Genomic DNA, 19,804 nt, shown 5'->3' with positions numbered 1-19,804 from the left:
TACCCTGCTGCTCCTGCCCCCTTGCTGTGAGAGTGCCTTAGTGTAGAGGATTTCCATGCAATTTCTTTAATTCCGTTGGTCTCTGGTAAGCCCCTTGTGCCAGGGACAAGTGCTGTAAATCAATGCACATGAATTATTCATCTCCTACAGAGCAGTGTGGTCAAACAGCAGTAGAGGGAGGAGGGGCGTGCTGTCAACCATGCTAAATCGGGATACACAGCACCTACCAAAACTCTGCATGTACTTTTTCCCCCACACAAAGAAGATATGCTGTATATGGTGAGATTTCTTCTTTACAGGAGAAGTCCAGCCTGAGCTCGTTTGGCTGGGCTTCTCCTATGGGTCACAGGAGTGCAATTCGTTTTGCACTCCCGTGACACGTTTTCAGCAGAAGTCCGCCCTCTGCTGACATCACACAGATCGGTCCAGGCACCGCGTCATCCCGATTCTAGGAGTCTGGATCCACCAGTTGCCGGGACTGATGGCCATCTTAGCCCCTCAGCGAGCCGCACCCCGCCCCTTCACAGTTCAGCGCTCCAATGAGCGTGGGGAGCAGAGCAGGAGAGCCGCTGACTGACAGTCATCAGCTCTCTGCTTGGGGAGCCAAGAAAACGGACCCTTCGGCAATTTTCGATGGCTCGGTTCTCAGTGCAGAGGCGGCGGGGGACGGTCCGATGCTGCATCCACCGAGGTAATTATGAATCTGGGGGAAAAAAATTCCAATACTTCTCTTTTAAGAGAATAAAGGCGATACAGTGCATGCAGAGTCAGTAGTGAGCTGGAGTCAACTACTAACTCCCAACAATATACAGATTTTACAGTCCATGTTACAGTATCGTTGCATAATTCTCTTAAGCCCTGATGAAGGAGTTACAGTCCCAGAAATGTGTTGGTTTTACAAACAATCTATCATTGGAATAAACTTGCATTTGGAATTGAATTTCATGGCATGTCGCTTCAATTGTAAACTCACTCAATCCTATCACAACTCAAGGTTATCATGGTAGTCCAATATTCAGATTCCTTATATTTATACCATTGCCATACCATTTAAATGCCAACAATAAAATAAAACAAACACGGGGCACAGTCTGGTCTCTCAGTGATTGGGTTTATATCTACTTTAATGAGTGAAGCATTAAATAAAATTTATACAGAACATCCTCAGAGTTCCTCAGCTGAAATCCATGTCACCCAAACCTGGTCTACATCGCGTTCATAAACTATTTGTTCACAATTTATATTTCCACTTTATAGAGCAGTCTGTGACGCTATTGTCTCTTTTCTTCCTCTGTAGAACGTTTTACACCACCAAAAGCCCCAAAGCGAGTTCAGAAGCTCACCGCCTTTCAGTTGATGGACGGCATTGAGCCTGTGGTGTTCAGCTTGTGTGCTGAAGATAAAAGGAGTGTGGACAGGACGAAGGCTTGGCTACTGCAGCTGATCGATAATGAGCAGGCAGAGAAGGTGATCACAGAGGAATGTATCTCCGAATTAGAAGAAGCCGAGGTGCAGAAGATCTCCGACCTCCAGAAAAAGTTTCAGGTCTCCGTCATTTACAAACCACCCGACCCCTCCATCCGGATTGTGGGCCTCACCCGGGATGTCCTATTTGTGTCCGGGGAGATCGAAAAGATTATAAACCGGGTAAAAGACAGAAAGAACCGGGAACGGGCAGCGGAGCTCACCGGGAAACTGGTGGAATGGAGATATGACAATAGAGGAACTATGGTCCCCTTTGACATGATGACAAACCTGGAGCTGGAAGAGGCAAAAAATGACAACAAGGCCAAGATCACAATCCAGATCCAAGGACACCAATATACTGTCAGTGTACAAGGAGATACGGCCACAGACAAGCGTGGGAACCAAATTCAGATCCAACGTGTTGTGAAACATGGTAATAATGTTTTTATTGTTTAATTGCATCAACATATTCCACAGCAATGGGCTTCATCTGCAGGGAGAAGGATCAGAAATGATCAAGATGGATATGGTATATTGGGTGCAGCACCTTCCAAAAGTAAATTCTGTGTTAATTCTTCCATTGTTATTTTTAAAAACAACGAAAAACTACAGCTGGCATTGCCGGGGATAGTCACCTCAACCAGGACAGCTGTAGCGTTACTTCCACAGGAGATACTGGATTGTCATGGGCTCTCTTTTTTACTAGTGGTGACTTGCCTATAGCTGCACCCAACAGCACACCAACACACCAAGGGAGATGATTGGGTTTCAGTCACTTTACTCTTTCTGAAGTTGATTTGCTCAACCACCTGTGGAGAGAGGCTTACAGAATACTTAAAAACAGCAAAATATCCCAGACTTTTCTATGTCATCAATGGTCATGGATGGTGGTTAAGTAGCAACCACCCAGTAATATTAAAGTTGATGATGGTCCTAATGTTTTGGCCTCCTAGTAACAAATCATTCCTCTAAGAGCAGCTATTGGCCTATTTCTATCAATAGTACCCTCCCAATGACACTAGATCATTTACAAGTGGCTATTGTTAGCCTACTGCTAGATTATTAGGACCATCAATAGCAATTGATCATATGACCCTATGCAAGCAGTTACAGGTACCTTTTTAAGGGCATTAAATGACCATTCGGCAGCAGGGTAACCCAAGCTCTCTTGGACCTCCTTCTGCATAGTGGACTCCACTGAAGATGCTCCAGCCGGCCAGCCCTCTTCCTGATCCTCCAGCCCACAACACAGGTCAAGTTACATAGTTATTCTGCCTGAAAAAAGACACAAGTCCATCTAGTTCAACCAATAAAATAGAAAAAAAAATTACAATCCCATATACACAATCCTATACTCACAGTTGATCCATAGGAAGGCAAAAAAAAAAAAACAGCAACACATGATCCAATTTGCTACAGCAGGGGAAAAAAATGCTTCCTGATTCCCTGAGAGGCAATCAGATTTTTACTGGATCCACTTTACCTGTAAATGGGAGTACCCAGTTATATTCTGTACTTTTAGGAAAGAATCCAGGCCTTTTTTAAAGCAATCTACTGAGCTGGCCAGAACCACCTCTGGAGGTAGCCCCCCAAAGCACCTTGTACCCATGTTGATGGGGAGAAGAGCCTCATCCCCACAACCCTTGCCCGGTGGTTGTGGGGGTCTGCGGGCGGGGGGCTTATCGGAATCTGGAAGCCCCCTTTAACAAAGGGGACTCCCAGATCCCGCCCCCCATCCGTGTGAAATGGTAATGGGGTACATTGTACTACCATTTCACCCAAAAAAGTGACAAAGGTAAAAAAAAAAAAAAAACACACACACAGCATGGCACAAGTCCTTTAATAATAAAAAAAAAATTCCAGTGATGTAATCCTTCTACGATCCACGAACGATACAGCCTCCTCCATAGGAGGCGCCCGGCAGAATGACGTGCGATTTGGATGACAGTTCTTAAATAACCGAGGGCGGGGCCACCCGTGACGTGGAGGGTGACCCTGCCCCCCTCTGATGCAAGGGGAAATGCCGGGGTTACCCAGTGACATGTATGGGTGACCCCGCCCCCTCTGACGCGTCACAAGAAACACCGTTGCATCAGAGGGGGCTGGGTCACCCATACATGTCACTGGGTAACCCCGGCATTTCCCCTTGCGTCAGTGGGGGCTGTATCGTTTGTGGATCGTAGAATGATTACATCGCTGGAATTTTTTTTTTTTTTATTAAAGGACTTGTGCCAAGCTGTGTGTGTGTGTGTTTTTTTTTTTTTTACCTTTTTTGTCACTTTTTTATGTGAAATGATAGGAGTACAATGTACCCCATTACAATTTCACACAGGGGGCCGGGATCTTTGTTAAAGGGGGCTTCCAGATTACGATAAGCCCCCCTCCTGCAGACCCCCACAACCACCGGGCAAGGGTTGTGGGGGTGAGGCCCTTCTCCCCATCAACATAGGCATAAGGTGCTTTGGGGGGGCTACCACAAAGCACCCTCCCAATGTTGAGGGCATGTGGCCTGGTACGGTTCAGGAGGGGGGGCACGCTCTCGTCCCCCCTCTTTTCCTGCGGCCTGCCAGGTTGCATGCTCGGATGTGGAATTTTGGGGGAACCCCAGGTCAATTTTTTTTTTTTTAAAATTTTGGCGCGGAGTTCCCCTAAAATCCATACCAGACCTGAAGGGCCTGGTAATGGCGATTTCTGAATACTGTTATTCATTTTTTTTTTTTTTGGCGCCATTGGCAGCCGAGTAAACCGGAAGTGACGCTGTGACGTCGCTTACATGTTTACAGAAAGAAGACAGTCGGTTCCAGGTTCCTTCCAGTCTTACTCTAGCCAGCAGAAGTGACGGATTGTGGATCGGGTTTCCTGGTGGGACGGGAGGCCAGGGAAGAGCATCGGAGGGAGGGGCCATCCCCTTTCGCTTCTTTGGGATAACAGCCGATCGGCTTTTAGCCACATGGTTTGTTATCCCTAAAGAGCCGACCGCCAGCTCTAAAAAACGGTCCCAGGATGATGCCTCCAGCTGCATATCTCCCCCCGGTATAACCCCTTAAAGCCGAAACCGCATATGTGCGTACGGTCGGCGCTAAGGGGTTATACATGGAGATCATATCCCCCCTAATGTATTTGTACATGTTGATCATACCCCCCCCCCCCTTAATCTCTTCTCGAGAGGGAATACATTCAGTTCCTCTAATCTTTCCTCATATCTGAGCTCCTCCATGCCTCTTATCAGTTTGGTTGCCCTTCTCTGCACTTTCTCCAGTTCCCCGATATCCTTTTTATGAACTGAAGCCAAAAACTGAACTGCATATTCCAGATGAGGTCTTACTAATGATTTGTACAGATGATGTCTCTCTCTCTCTCTCTCGATCTCTCTCTCGATCTCTCTCTCGATCTCTCTCTCGATCTCTCTCTCTCTCGATCTCTCTCTCTCTCTCTCTCGATCTCTCTCTCTCTCTCTCTCTCTCTCTCGATCTCTCTCTCTCTCTCGATCTCTCTCTCTCTCTCTCTCTCTCTCTCTCTCTCGATCTCTCTCTCTCTCGATCTCTCTCGATCTCTCTCTCTCTCTCTCGATCTCTCTCGATCTCTCTCTCTCTCTCTCTCTCTCTCGATATCTCTCTCTCTCTCTCGATATCTCTCTCGATCTCTCGATCTCTCTCTCTCGATCTCTCTCTCTCTCTCGATATCTCTCGATCTCTCTCGATATCTCTCGATCTCTCTCTCGAGTCCATACCTCTCTTATACAAGAAAGGAATTTGGAAACAGCAGCTTGGCATTGCATGTTATTAATAAGCTTATGATCTACCAAAAGCCCCAGTTGTACTCCCCCCTAGTATGTATGATGCATGGATATTCTTAGCCCCCAAGTGCATAACTTTACATTTATCAATATTAAACCTCATTTGCCACTTAGTTGCCCAATTAGACAGAGCATTGAGGTCGGCTTGTAAGTTGGAGACATCCTGTAAGGACGTTACTCCACTGCATAGCTTGGTGTCATCTGTAAAGACTGAAATCCCAGACCCAATATCATTTATAAATAGATTAAGAAGTAAGGGTCCCAACACCTAACCTTGGGGTACACCACTGATTACACCGAACCTTGGCGTACACCACTGATTACACCGAACCTTGGGGTACACCACTGATTACACTGAACCTTGGGTTACACCACTGATTACACCGAACCTTGGGGTACACCACTGATTACACTGAACCTTGGGTTACACCACTAATAACACTGAACCTTGGGGTACCCCACTAATAACACTGAACCTTGGGGTACCCCACTAATAACACTGAACCTTGGGGTACCCCACTAATAACACTGAACCTTGGGGTACCCCACCAATAACACTGAACCTTGGGGTACACCACTGATAACCTCAGACCATTCAGAGTAAGAATCATTAACCACTACTCTCTGAATTTGGTATTTTATCCAGTTTTCTATCCATTTACAAACTGATCTTTCCAAGCCTGTAGACTTTACTTTACACATGAGCCGTGTGTGGGGAACTGTGTCAAACTCTTTTGTAAAATCCAAGTATACAACATCCGTCCACAGCCACCCCTCTGTCCAAGGTTTTACTTACTTCTTCATAAAAAGAAGTCAGATCAGAAAGGAATCAGCTAAGATTCCTAGGGCCTTGACTTAGGCCCCAAGAAGATGAGCCCTCCTCACAGTGACGTACTCTCCAGGCAGCTGTTTGGCATGGAAGAACCTTCCAGAAGGTTGCCTCAAATATTTATCCTCTTCTCCTCTGCTCACATCTCTAGTATAACACCCTTAGTGATTAGCCTAGGCAGAAACAAATTGATTGACAACAGGCAATGGACAAATTCTCTATAGCTAATAATAGCAGGCCCTCTATAGGAGATTGTGCATCTACTGTACATTTTTACTTGTCAGGTTTCTCTTTGGGTCCTGACTGCACATCTTATTTTTCAGAGGGAGATTCTCATAAATTACCGTCACACTGGAAGCCGATGGGTAAGACTCTTGTGATGGAGGTGGATGTCATTTCAGGAACTCCAGAATACTCCGCAGTACAGCAGAAAGTCCAGAGAACCTGCAGAAACCAAATACTAAAGGTAACATCTCCAATACATTGTGGTGAATGATGTCAGATGTCAGTGATAGAATTCTGGGTGGGAGTGATGGTGGTCTGCTCATGATGTGGGGACTGAACATACTAACATGGCCCTGGAGACTGGTACTGAGTATGTGTTATGGAGCAAGTGGACCCTCAGTGCCACCAGGGAAAGATGTTTGACTTACCTGGCGAAGCAGGGTCACAAGGTAACAACACAGTTGGATGCTGCCAGATAAATCCCCTGGAAGAGGCTCCTCTGGTGACATCTAAGGCAGACTGGAAATATGAAAAGTATTGAGCTGTTAGAAGCTTACCAGAGGTCCAGAGACACATCTGCAAACAAAGGGGTGCAGGGCACTTTGGTCCCAAGGCAACAGAAGACAATATGGAAACAGAATCAGACAAGATGCAACAATCAGATAGTCAACTATTCAGACAAAGTTCAGCTCAGGACTCAAACGCTTAGTCAAAGAGTACCTATGATCAGGCAATAAGCTGGAGGTAAATATCAGATTTAGTAGCCAGGTGTGAAGGCCACAATACACTCGCTGCAGTCTAGTGCATGTAGTATGCATAGTCTCCAGCAAGTGTCAGCAAAACAGCAAAAAGGGCAGACAGACTGCTCTAGGATGAAGGATCCACCAGAGGGCGTATAATCCGGGTTTAGGTTCAGGTTTGGATATAAAGGTATGGTGCAAAGAACTGGACGCTCCATTAACTGAATAACGACTGGCACTATGGAATGGGAAGATATAAACCTTCAATTAAAAATTCCACCCATAATATCATGTTAGAGTTGTTTGATACTTGACCTGTCACTGTATTCTTCGTAGAATATGTCCTCTATAGTGGGTGGAACACTCTGAAGTTTAGCTGGTAGAACATCATTAGCAGTAATCAGCATGGATTCATGAAGAATTGTTCTTGCCAAACCAATCTATTAACCTTCTATGAGGAGGTGAGTTGCCATCTAGATAAAGGAAGGCCCGTAGACGTGGTGTATCTGAATTTTGCAAAAGCATTTGACACAGTTCCCCATAAACATTAACTGTACAAAATAAGGTGCGTTGGCATGGACCATAGGGTGAGTACATGGATTGAAAACTGGCTACAAGGGCGAGTTCAGAGGGTGGTGATAAATGGGGAGTACTCGGAATGGTCAGGGGTGGGTAGTGGGGTTCCCCAGGGTTCTGTGCTGGGACCAATCTTATTTAATTTGTTCATAAACGACCTGGAGGATGGGATAAACAGTTCAATCTCTGTATTTGCAGACAATACTAAGCTAAGCAGGGCAATAACTTCTCCGCAGGATGTGGAAACCTTGCAAAAAGATCTGAACAAATTAATGGGGTGGGGCAACTACATGGCAAATGAGGTTCAATGTAGAAAAATGTAAAATAATGCATTTGGGTGGCAAAAATCTGAATGCAATCTATACACGGGGGAGAACCTCTGGGGGAATCTAGGATGGAAAAGGACCTGGGGGTCCTAGTAGATGATAGGCTCAGCAATGACATGCAATGCCAAGCTGCTGCTAACAAAGCAAACAGAATATTGGCATTAAAAAGGGGATCAACTCCAGAGATAAAACGATAATTCTCCCGCTCTACAAGACTCTGGTCTGGCCGCACCTGGAGTATGCAGTCCACTTCTGGGCACCAGTCCTCAGGAAGGATGTACTGGAAATGGAGCGAGTACCAAGAAGGGCAACAAAGATAATAAAGGGTCTGGAGGATCTTGGTTATGAGGAAAGGTTGTGAGCTCTGAACTTATTCTCTCTGGAGAAGAGACGCTTGAGAGGGGATATGATTTCAATATACAAATACTGTACTGGTGACCCCACAATAGGGATAAAACTTTGTCGCAGAAGAGAGTTTAACAACACTCGTGGCCACTCATTAAAATTAGAAGAAAAGAGGTTTAACCTTAAACTATGTAGAGGGTTCTTTACTGTAAGAGCAGCAAGGATGTGGAATTCCGTTCCACAGGTGGTGGTCTCAGCGGGGGGGGGGGCATTGATACAGGGATATAGTTACATAGTAGGTGAGGTTGAAAAAAGACACAAGTCCATCAAGTCCAACCTATGTGTGTGATTATGTGTCAGTATTACATTGTATATCTCTATATGTTGCGGTCGTTCAGGTGCTTATCTAAAACTATCGATGCCCTCCGCTAAGACCACCGCCTGTGGAAGGCAATTCCACATCCTTGTCGCTCTTACAGTAAAGAACCCTCTACGTAGTTTAAGGTTAAACCTCTTTTCTTCTAATTTTAATGAGTGGCCACGAGACTTGTTAAACTCCCTTCTGCGAAAAAGTTTTATCCCTATTGTGGGGTCACCAGTACGGTATTTGTATATTGAAATCATATAATTTGCTTTGTTAGCAGCAGCTTGGCATTGCATGCCATTGCTGAGCCTATCGTCTACTAGGACCCCCAGGTCCTTTTCCATCCTAGATTCCCCCAGAGGTTCTCCCCCCAGTGTATAGATTGCATTCATATTTTTGCCACCCAAATGCATTATTTTTACATTTTTCTACATTGAACCTCATTTGCCATGTAGTCGCCCACCCCATTCATTTGTTCAGATCTTCTTGCAAGGTTTCCACATCCTGCAGAGAAGTTATTGCCCTGCTTGGCTTAGTATCGTTGAACTGTTTATCCCATCCTCCAGGTCATTTATGAACAAATTAAACAGGATTGGTCCCAGCACAGAACCCTGGGGACCCCACTACCCACCCCTGACCATTCCGAGTACTCCCCATTTATCACCACCCTCTGAACTCGCCCTTGTAGCCAGTTTTCAATCCATGTACTCACCCTATGGTCCATGCCAATGGACCTTACTTTGTACAGTAAACGTTTATGGGGAACTGTGTCAAATGCTTTTGCAAAAGCCGGATACACCACGTCTACGGGCCTTCCTTTATCTAGATGGCAACTCACCTCCTCATAGAAGGTTCGTAGATTGCTTTGGCAAGAACGATTCTTCATGAATCCATGCTGATTACTGCTAATGATACCGTTCTCATTACTAAAATCTTGTATATAGTCCCTTATCATCCCCTCCAAGAGTTTACATACTATTGATGTTAGGCTAACTGGTCTGTAATTCCCAGGGATGTATTTTGGGCCCTTTTTAGGTTTGAAAAAGTTTTTATTGTCATTTAAACAAACATCACAATGAACAACATTAGGAGTTACATTCCATAAATAGTCATAAATAACCATATACGGTGAGTCAGCCCGGTGGCTATCGTCCATAGCTAGACTCCCCTTAATATGTAATCTAGTACTAATATTGATGACTGTTATGCAGTTTGGACCCTTTTTAAATATTGGTGCTACATTGGCTTTTCTCCAATCAGCTGGTACCATTCCAGTTAGTAAAAATTAGGAACAATGGTCTGGCAATTAATTGAGTTCCCTAAGTACCCTCGGGTGCAAGCCATTTGGTCCCAGTGATTTATTAATGTTAAGTTTCCCATGTCTAATTTTAATTCTGTCCTCTGTTAACCATGGAGGAGCTTCCTGTGATGTGTCATGAGGATAAACACTGCAGTTTTGATTACTGAAGCCCCCCGATTCACTCGTGAAGACTGAGGAGAAGAATAAATTCAATACCTTCGCCATCTCCCCATCCTTTGTAACCAGATGTCCTTTCTCATTCTTTATGGGGCCAATATGGTCTGTCCTCCCTTTTTTACTATTTACATACTTAAAGAATTTCTTGGGATTTTTTTTGCTCTCCTCCGCTATGTGTGTTTCATGTTCTATCTTAGACATCCTTATTGCACCCTTACATTTCTTGTTGCATTCTTTATATAGTCTGAATGCTGATGATGATGATCCCTCAACCTTGTATTTTTTGAAGGCCTTCTCCTTTGCTTTTATATGCATTTTTACATTGGAGTTAAGCCATCCAGGATTTTTGTTCGCTCTTTTAAATTTATTACCCAGTGGATGCATTGGCTAATGCCCTTATTTAATATGCTCTTAAAGCAAACCCATCTCTCCTCCATGTTCTTTGTTCCTAAGATTTTATCCCAATTTATGCCTTCTAGCAAGGCTCGTAGTTTAGGGAAGTTGGCTCTTTTGAAATTCAGTATCTTTGTATTCCCTTTATGTTTCCTATTTGTGTGATTTATACTGAAGCCAATTGACCTGTGATTGCTGTTACCTAAATTGCCCCATATTTCCACACATGTAATCAGGTCTGTATTGTTGGTAATCAGTAGATCCAGTAATGTTTTATTTCTAGTTGGTGCGTCTACCATCTGACCCATAAAATTGTCCTGCAAAACATTTAGAAACTGGCGAGCCTTAGATGAATGCGCGGTTCCCTCCGCCCAGTCTGGATAGTTAAAATTCCCCAATTATGATAACACTTCCCATCCTTGCTGCTAATCCAATTTGTGATAGGAGATCCGTCTCCACTTCCTCCCTCAGGTTAGGGGGCCTATAGCATACTCCCATTATTATTTTCCCTTTAGCTTCATCCCTTTGGAGCTCTACCCATAGGGATTCCACCTCCTCTCTAGCTCCCTCAGTGATGTCATCTATCACATTCACTTGTACATTATTCTTGATATATAGGCATACCCCTCCCCCTTTTTTACCCTCTATCCTTGCGGTATAGGGTATACCCTTGAATGTTTGCCAGCCATCATGAGAGCTGTTGAACCAGGTCTCTGAAATTCCCACAAAATCCAAATCCTCCTCGTACAACAGTGTCTCTAGTTCAGTAACAAAAACTGGCCACTGTCAGGGTACTCACCAGGGCCGAGATGCTGAGAGCGGCTCCCCTTGCAGCTGAGTGCGCTATACCCCTGGAGGTGGCACAGAGGGTATCGGGCACAGAGAGGCACAGGTCGCCAGGCACTAGTATGAGCCTGCGTGTTGAACTTCTGTCTGGTAGTAGTCCGTGCAGGGTACACCCGGACGGTGATCAGCAGAGGAATCAGACTGGGGCTCCAACACCTTGGTCCTGAAGTAGATAACTGGAACAAAGTATGTAGAGAAGCCAGGGGGTCAAACACAGCAAGCCGATAGGAAGGAAGTCCGTTTAAACAAGCCAAGGTCATACACAGGAATCAATCAATAGGAGAGTCCAAGACAGGCCGGGGGTCAAACACTGGAGCAGGCAGTAGCGAAGTCTTTAAAGAGAAGCCGGGGGTCAAACACTGGAGCAGACTGAAGAGGAATCCGTTAAGCAAGCCGAGGTCAAGGTGCAGGAGAAGTTCAAGGATGGTCAGGGAAATCCGGGTCACAACAGGCAGGAGTCAATAGCGGAACAAGGAACAGGAACACAGAAGCTGAAATGACAAACCAGCAATAAGCCAGAGAGCTGGGCTGCCTTTTATAGGGCTAATAGGGGAACCCACGTGTGCGGCTAAGATGCGTACGTGCTTACGCCGTTTCGCCGTCCGCTGACTTGCACGTCTATGTGTGCCGTTACGCCGTGACGCGGTCTGCTGAATCGCGTACCCGCATACGCCTATTAGCCATTCTGCCACGCAGGCGTACAGGGAAATGCCGGTACTGGCAAACAAAGTTTCTGTTATTCCTCTGACAGCCACTGCCCCCACCTATAACTGGCCTTCACTGCAAGGAGCACATAGAGGGTCATATACATGTAAGACAAAAAAAATTCCATAGCTCCCAAGCCCCCTTAAAGGAACAGAAGTGGTGTGCTCTTGTTCCTTTAAGGGGGCTTGGGCTACCCTCCAGGCTCACCTGCCCCACATCTATCCATTCCATGCATGTGCTTCCACTGTGGAGACACTTATCAATTTGCAGTGTTAGGACTGCAAGCAACACAGGGTGCTGTGACGAGGCCTTGCAGCTTTCACATGCGTTTGCAAATGTGTGCTAACTAAACCCCTGCTTTTAACAGACGGTTAGACAGGTTAATTTGGTTGGTCAGCAGACCGGTTGGTGAGTTGAGCTATGGAATTGTTTTTGTCTTACAAGTATCTCTAGTTCACCCATCTTGTCTGCCAGGCTCCTGGCATTGGTGAACATGTCACGTAGTTTAGACCGGTCACATATTATCCTCTTATTGGGTGTTCCGAGATTGCAACTAGGACTTGCTACTATACTTACCTTGGGTTTATGTGCTTTGGTCAACCTACCACTAATGCCCCCAATACTATCCTCTGAAATATCTTCCGCGCTGACTGTCTCTACCTCTGGACCCTCCCCCCCATCGCCTAGTTTAAAAACCCCTCTAACTTTTTGGCCATCTTCATTCTCAGCTGATCTGCACCCTCCTCATTTAGGTGCAGTCCGTCCCTTCTATAGTACCGGTTATCGACTGAGAAGTCGGCCCAGTCCTCCAGGAACCCAAACCCCTCCTTACTACACCAGCTCTTCAGCCACTTGTTTACTTCCCTAATCTCCCTCTGCCTTTCTGGTGTGGCTCGATGTACCGGTAGTATTCCTGAGAATACTACCTTGGAGGTCCTTTTCCTCAATTTAGCTCCTAAGTCCCTAAAATCGTTCTTTAGGACACTCCATCTGCCTCTGACTTTGTCATTGGTGCCAACGTGCACCATGACAGCCGGGTCTTCCCCAGCCCCTCCCAGTAATCTGTCCACAAGATCCGTGATGTGCCGAACCCGAGCGCCCGGTAGACAACATACTGTTCGGCGCTTCAGGTCTTTGTTACAGATTGGTCTCTCTGTCCTTTTAAGACTTGAGTCCTCTACCACCAGAATCTGTCTTTCCTTTCCCTTCGCTTCCCCCCCACTCTCATTGGAGGAGTTCTAACCCCGGCATTTAGGAGAGTCCCTTAGCTCCAGAAGTGCTGGTCCCTGACTGGTTTCACCAATGTCACTCAATTGAGTGTACTTATTGGGATGCTCCAGTCCTGGATCGGCCTCCCTGGCACTTCCCCCTCTACCCCTCCTGACTGTCACCCATCTACTCTTTGCTAGTGCCTGCACCTCTTTGTCTCCACCTGCCTCTGTGCTGGCCCCTGCCGTGAACGTTCCTGGCTCTCCTTTAGTATGGAGGGACTTCTCAGTGCTGACAGTTGCTTCCCCAGATTCAGAACCTGGGCTTCCAGGGAAACAATGTGCTTACATTTTGCACAGCAGTATTCGCCCTCGATCGGATGATCAAGGAACGCATACATGCGGCAAGGTGTACAACGAGTCGCCTCTCCACACCCGCCGGGCATCGTACCTATTAAATTTAATGAGAATTGGGGATTTCCTAATCCAAATTACCTAACAACTAGCTTCCTGACACTAATACTCAACAAGACAATACACAGGTACTCAACAGGACAATACACAGGTACTCACAGACCTACGTGCACTCGCAGACCACTCTCGCAGATATAAAATGTATACAATGTCATACCGACATATAATCACACACATAGGTTGAACGTGATGGACTTGTGTCTTTTTTTCAACCTCACCTACTATGTAACTATTGTATACATCTGAGCCTTTGTATGTCCTTCCAGATTCTGCGTGTGCAGAACAGAGATCTCTGGCTCAACTACCAGATAAAGAAGCAGAACATCGACTCCAAGAACGGTTCTACCAACAATGAGAGAGAGCTTTTCCATGGGACCGACTTCAACTCCATCCAACATGTCAATCAAAATGGATTCAACCGGAGCTACGCAGGGAGAAATGGTGAGAGATTTCAGAGGAATAATTAAAGATTACTGGCCAACTATGTAAGGTTAAAAAAATAATAATCTGGATGTATTTCTAAATACAAAGAATATCAGTGGCTATTATTATCAATAAGAAATAAGTCTGATAATCCAGAGAGTCGCCAAGAGCCTTAGGGGATCAAAAAGGATTTCACCCAATAACCCCCCCCCCCAAACACATTGGTTTTCCATAGACAATGGAATGGTGAGAAATCTGCACCACAGTGGCACAGACAGTAATAAAAACCTTCAAATTATGGAAGGAGAAAAGAGCACCATGATATTTGGAATAGTCCAGAACTTATGGGTTGTAGAATTTTAAGAAAATTCCAATGCATTTCGGAGATGGTAAGACCCCTTTTTATTAGGACTTTATATTTTTAGCTGAAGGGAATCTGAATCCAAGATAAAATCTCTAAACCTGTGGCTGGAGCAGATTCCTATTTGAATGATTTTATCTTGGATCCAGGCTAACTTTAACTAAAAGTCTAAAACTTTGATAAAGGGACTATTTAAACCCCGGAAACATGTTGGAGTTTTTTTTTTTTTTTTTAACTAATGAACTCTATCTGGACTATCAAGAATCTTGTGTTGCTCTATTTTTTTTCATTTCAAAGCCTATGGCCATGGCCCACTAGAGTACTGTCTAGATCCAATAAGGATTCTAAAACCCAACTGGTATACCTATCTACAACATGTAAATGAGTCTAGGACTACACTATCAGGTAATATATACATGACAGGGTCTATAAACCTCCCCAAACTGCATCCAGAACTAAGCCGTGCTTTAATATCTCACTAATATCAGGAGTTACGCCAAGTACAGTATGACTTCCTTGTCACATCCTGCGTGAGGTGTATCTTAGGGCCCATCTGAAATCTATTGTTTCCAATTAGTTCAAACCATGTGTCCTATGAATATGGAACATTCTGCATTTAAATGCCATACAACATGGTGTGATTCCAGGCTTCACTTGCACCTCCAGACCCTCTCTTCCACTGTACCTCTGCTCTGGAACTCTAACTTTAAGAGATATTAATGTTTGACTTTTCTTTCTTTTTGAACAGCTGCTGCTATAGGAAATGGAACGTATTTTGCTGTAAATGCAAATTACTCCGCCAGTAACACCTACGCCAAACCTGATGTAAATGGACAGAAACACATGTACCTGGCCCGCGTTCTCACCGGACTCTACTGTGTTGGACGCCATGGGATGATAACACCTCCAGCTAAAAATACAGCCAATGCCACCGACCTTTATGACAGTGTGACGGATAACGCCCAGAATCCTTCAATGTTTGTGATATTTAATGACATCCAGGCCTACCCCGAATATCACATCATCTTCCAGTGATGATCTATGACTGTGTCCGGGGATCACACAAATCTTCGGGACAGAGACTCCTGAAAATCCCTGTATTTGTGTCACTTGGTCAGGTCGGGATATATAATATTGTCAGAGTGTGGCTCCATTACTTGTCTACAGCAGCCATAAAACACTGATAGATAATTCCAAAGGAAACAAGCACACAGGGACTCATCAGTGAAGGATCAGAGAGTGAGGAGGAGGGGAATGTCCTAGCCTCCCATTGTCTATATTCTCTGGGATCTCCATGGCTCATTGCTCCACAACTTCTCATGTGCTGCACTCATCCTCTGAAACTCTGATCTTCACTCACTGAGCTTCAGATAGGGGAGAGCCAGCTGCTGCTGGTCGGGGGGGGGGGGGGGGGGGGAATAAGAGGGTGGAGGTGAAGACAATCAAGGTTGGCCACATGGCATCACCAGTTACACCTTTTCAATAATAGTGTATTATAGGTGACATGGTGGTTTAGCAGAACTTCATCCTCCTCTGGATACCATGTGACTACAGAGCACCAACTCCATGTTGCCAATACTGATGAGAAAGACTGTATGGGGGAGCCATGATGGTCCATCAGTCTTCCATAGAACATTCATGGTTTGGGTTGTCTCTTCTCCCAGCCAATCTAAGCCATATCCGTGATAAATGGTTCACCAATGGACGGTGACAACAGCTAAAGTGCTATTAAGTTGGTTTGTGCCATGAGTGACCACACATTGCTCTTTGTGCTCAATAGATGAGGCTCTGATGGAGGTTCTCCACCCATCATTTTGAAAACCAGTGACTCCGCCCTCTGGCCTCTCCCAGCTTATTTCAGCTGATGATAGTTTTCTTCTCCATATATTCGATCTACTGAGATATATTCATACTGCATGCTGCAAACACTAAATTTCTGCCTTCCTTCTCTTTACACTGTAGGCTCTCTGGTGCAAAACCCGCTTCAGACTCAAATACCAAACATACAAAGCCTTTTCAATTTAATGCAATGCAACACAGACAACAAGTGCCCTTAGACTTATATTTTCTTGTATCCTCAGGGAAGATTAGGTTATACAAAGGTTGGATTTGATTAATTTGTGTCTTTTTTCAACCTCACTTATTATGTAACTATGTAGCTATCCAAGTTTCGAAGTGCAATTATTGTGTGCAGCCTTCAGGGCCTGGTCACCCCAGGAGGAACTTTGCTGCAACACAGACAGTTTGTGTGTCCAGATGCATTGCAGCCGGTTGCATTAGCCAAACTATATATATAACGAATTTGCCATGCTGCTTTTTGCACTACAACTGTACCACAGTTCATCTTTCTAAAGGTGCGTTGAGCTGCCATTAAAACTGAACATGTATGTGCTGAGCTACAATGTGCCGGAGGGGATGAGCCCTGACAAGCAATACCAAGGCTCCATACTGCCAGCCATTGGGGTCTTATTAATATTGTGGAAGGGGGAGGGGGATGGATTCAGACAGCTCCTATGAGCCAATCAAATTACAACTTTCAATTTTTCACCTATCACTTTTCGTTACAGGTCTAAATTTGATTGGTTGCCATGAGTTGTCTGAAATAAATCTTCCCATGCTGTATATGACCCCTCAGTCTGTAACAATATAAATGGAAAGTAATAAAATGGTTACAAAGTTGTGTTTTCTGATCATTTTATTTTCACATGTCAGATTCTGGACACCTTATTCTGAATATAAACACGTAATACTAATTCTGGGGACCAACAACCAACCAACCAACCGATGTTTAGGATTCAACAGCCCGGACTTTTTAGAGTTAATGGGAGAATCGTCCAAAGCAGAGGCGTAACTAGAATCTTCAGGGCCCCGATGCAAGAAACCATGGAGGGCCCCCCTGACCCCCGGACAGGGCTCTCTTCTCCGAGCCCGATGGCGGAACACCAGGGTCCGGTCGCAAGTGGGTGGCTGCATGTAAAGGAATCGATTTCTCCCCCCCCCCCCGCTTCTCCTCCTATCCCTCCCACAGGCATTCAGCAGCTGCAGGAGGAAAATGGAGAGATGGGTTCCTCCATGTCGGTGTTTCTCAATCTTTTTCCAGTCAGAGCACCCTTGAAGTGGCTGCACTGCAACCACCCTGCAACTGTGTGCATTGCATGCAGTTGCAGCATAGTGATGATGCATTTAAGGGGTTAAAACAGGCAGTCAGGAGGCAACATATTGCCTCTTTACCGGCTGTCAAATGCCTCTGAAAAGCGATCTGAGCATGGATCACTTTTCAGAGGAACAGCATTTTTTTTTTGCTGGTACTATGGACAAGCAAGAAAAAAAAATCGGTTCTAATGGGACACATATAGGGGGATTAAAAGCGCATACATAAAATGTGCATATATACATGTAAACACACATACATACACCGAACACATAAATACACACACACACATTATATATATATAAATGCACATATGCACACACATATAAACCAGTGGCAGATGGTGCGCAACATTTTTGGGGGGTGCAAGCAAACTGAAAAATTCTTTAAAAAAAAACGCATCAATTGCAGCCTCACTGTGCACATCAATTGCCACCACTGTGCCCATCATATGCAGCCACTGTGCCCATCAAACGCAGCCACTGTGCCCATCAAACGCAGCCACTGTGTCCATCAAACGCAGCCACTGTGCCTATCAAACGCAGCCACTGTGCCCATCAATTGCCACCACTGTGCCCATCATATGCAGCCACTGTGCCCATCAAACGCAGCCACTGTGCCCATCAAACGCAGCCACTGTGCCCATCAAACGCAGCCACTGTGCCTATCAAACGCTGCCACTGTGCCCATCAATTACCACCACTGTGCCCATCAAATGCAGCCACTGTGCCCATCAATTGCCACCCCTGTGCCCTCAAACGCAGTCACTGTGCCCATCAAACGCAGCCACTGTGCCCATCAATTGCCACCACTGTGCCCTCAAACGCAGTCACTGTGCCTATCAATTGCCACCACTGTGCCCATGAAACGCAGCCACTGTGCCCATCAAACTCAGTCACTGTGCCTATCACTGTGCCCCGTTAAACGCAGTCACTGTGCCTATCAAACGTAGTCACTGTGCCTATCAATTGCCACCACTGTGCCTATGAAACGCAGCCACTGTGCCCATCAAACGCAGCCACTGTGCCCATCAAATGCAGTCTCTGTGCCTATCAAACGCAGCCACTGTGCCCATCAATTGCCACCACTGTGCCCATCAATTGCCACCACTGTGCCCATCAATTGCCACCACTGTGCCTATGAAACGCAACCACTGTGCCCATCAAACGCAGGCACTGTGCCCATCAAACTCAGTCACTGTGCCCATCAACGGCAGCCACTGTGCCCATCAAACGCAGTCACTGTGCCTATCAAACGCAGCCACTGTGCCTATCAATTGCCACCACTGTGCCCATCAAACGCAGCCACTGTGCCCATCAAACGCAGCCACTGTGCCCTGAAACGCAGCCACTATGACCCCCCTGCCCGCTCGCAGTCTGCCCGGCACTTACCCTGTCTCGGTGGGGCAGCGGGTGACGGCGACGAGCGGGGTCCTCCATGCGTCTCCTCCTGATAGGCATCCAATAGCGGCGCCTGTCGTTTCAGCCAATCAGGTGAAGGGTAACAGACCCGAGCACCTGATTGGTGGAGAGGCGGTTCAGTGTTAGGAAAGCGAATATTTATTCGTTTTTCTAACACACCTGGGTGGACTGTGAGCGCCAAGCATGGCACTCGCAGTTCACCTATTTTGAAGCCTATTAGTGCTTTAAAAACACCCCCGCCGGTGTCATTCAGGCGCCCGGCGTCCAAAAAGGGGCCAGGCGTCTGAATAGGGGGGGCAGTGGCGGCCATAGATAGATTCACGCTATGCATGAATCTATCTATTTGTTATAGAGGGGTGCCTGGAGAGAGGGGGCGGCGCCCATGCGCCCCTATGGATGCACTGCCACTGATATAAACACATACACATACATACACACACATATACATAGATGCACACACATTCACACACATAGATGCACACACACATGCACATACACACACACACATACATACACACACACACACATACATACACACACACACACACACATACATACACACACATGCACATACACATACATACACACACATACACACACACACACATACATACACACACATGCACATACACATACATACACACACATGCACACACACATACATACACACACATACA

The 19,804-nt window shown here is 45.7% G+C and overlaps 1 protein-coding gene across 1 annotated transcript in view; it reads left to right on the top strand.

The window, feature by feature from the left end:
- Positions 1–15,955, top strand: part of LOC141147314 (protein mono-ADP-ribosyltransferase PARP14-like) — a 54,200-nt gene extending 38,245 nt beyond the window's left edge. Inside the window, exons 14-17 of the mRNA XM_073634530.1 lie at positions 1,298–1,900; positions 6,416–6,558; positions 14,038–14,212; positions 15,304–15,955. Of these exons, the coding sequence (XP_073490631.1) occupies positions 1,298–1,900; positions 6,416–6,558; positions 14,038–14,212; positions 15,304–15,590 (1,208 nt within the window). The 3' untranslated portion in view covers positions 15,591–15,955. The remainder of the gene's footprint in view (positions 1–1,297; positions 1,901–6,415; positions 6,559–14,037; positions 14,213–15,303) is intronic.
- The last annotated feature ends 3,849 nt before the right edge of the window (positions 15,956–19,804 follow it).

This window comes from Aquarana catesbeiana, linkage group LG06, assembly GCF_042186555.1.
Source record: "Aquarana catesbeiana isolate 2022-GZ linkage group LG06, ASM4218655v1, whole genome shotgun sequence".
NCBI lineage: Eukaryota > Metazoa > Chordata > Amphibia > Anura > Ranidae > Aquarana > Aquarana catesbeiana.
This window is presented reverse-complemented; position numbering and strand designations above follow the sequence as displayed.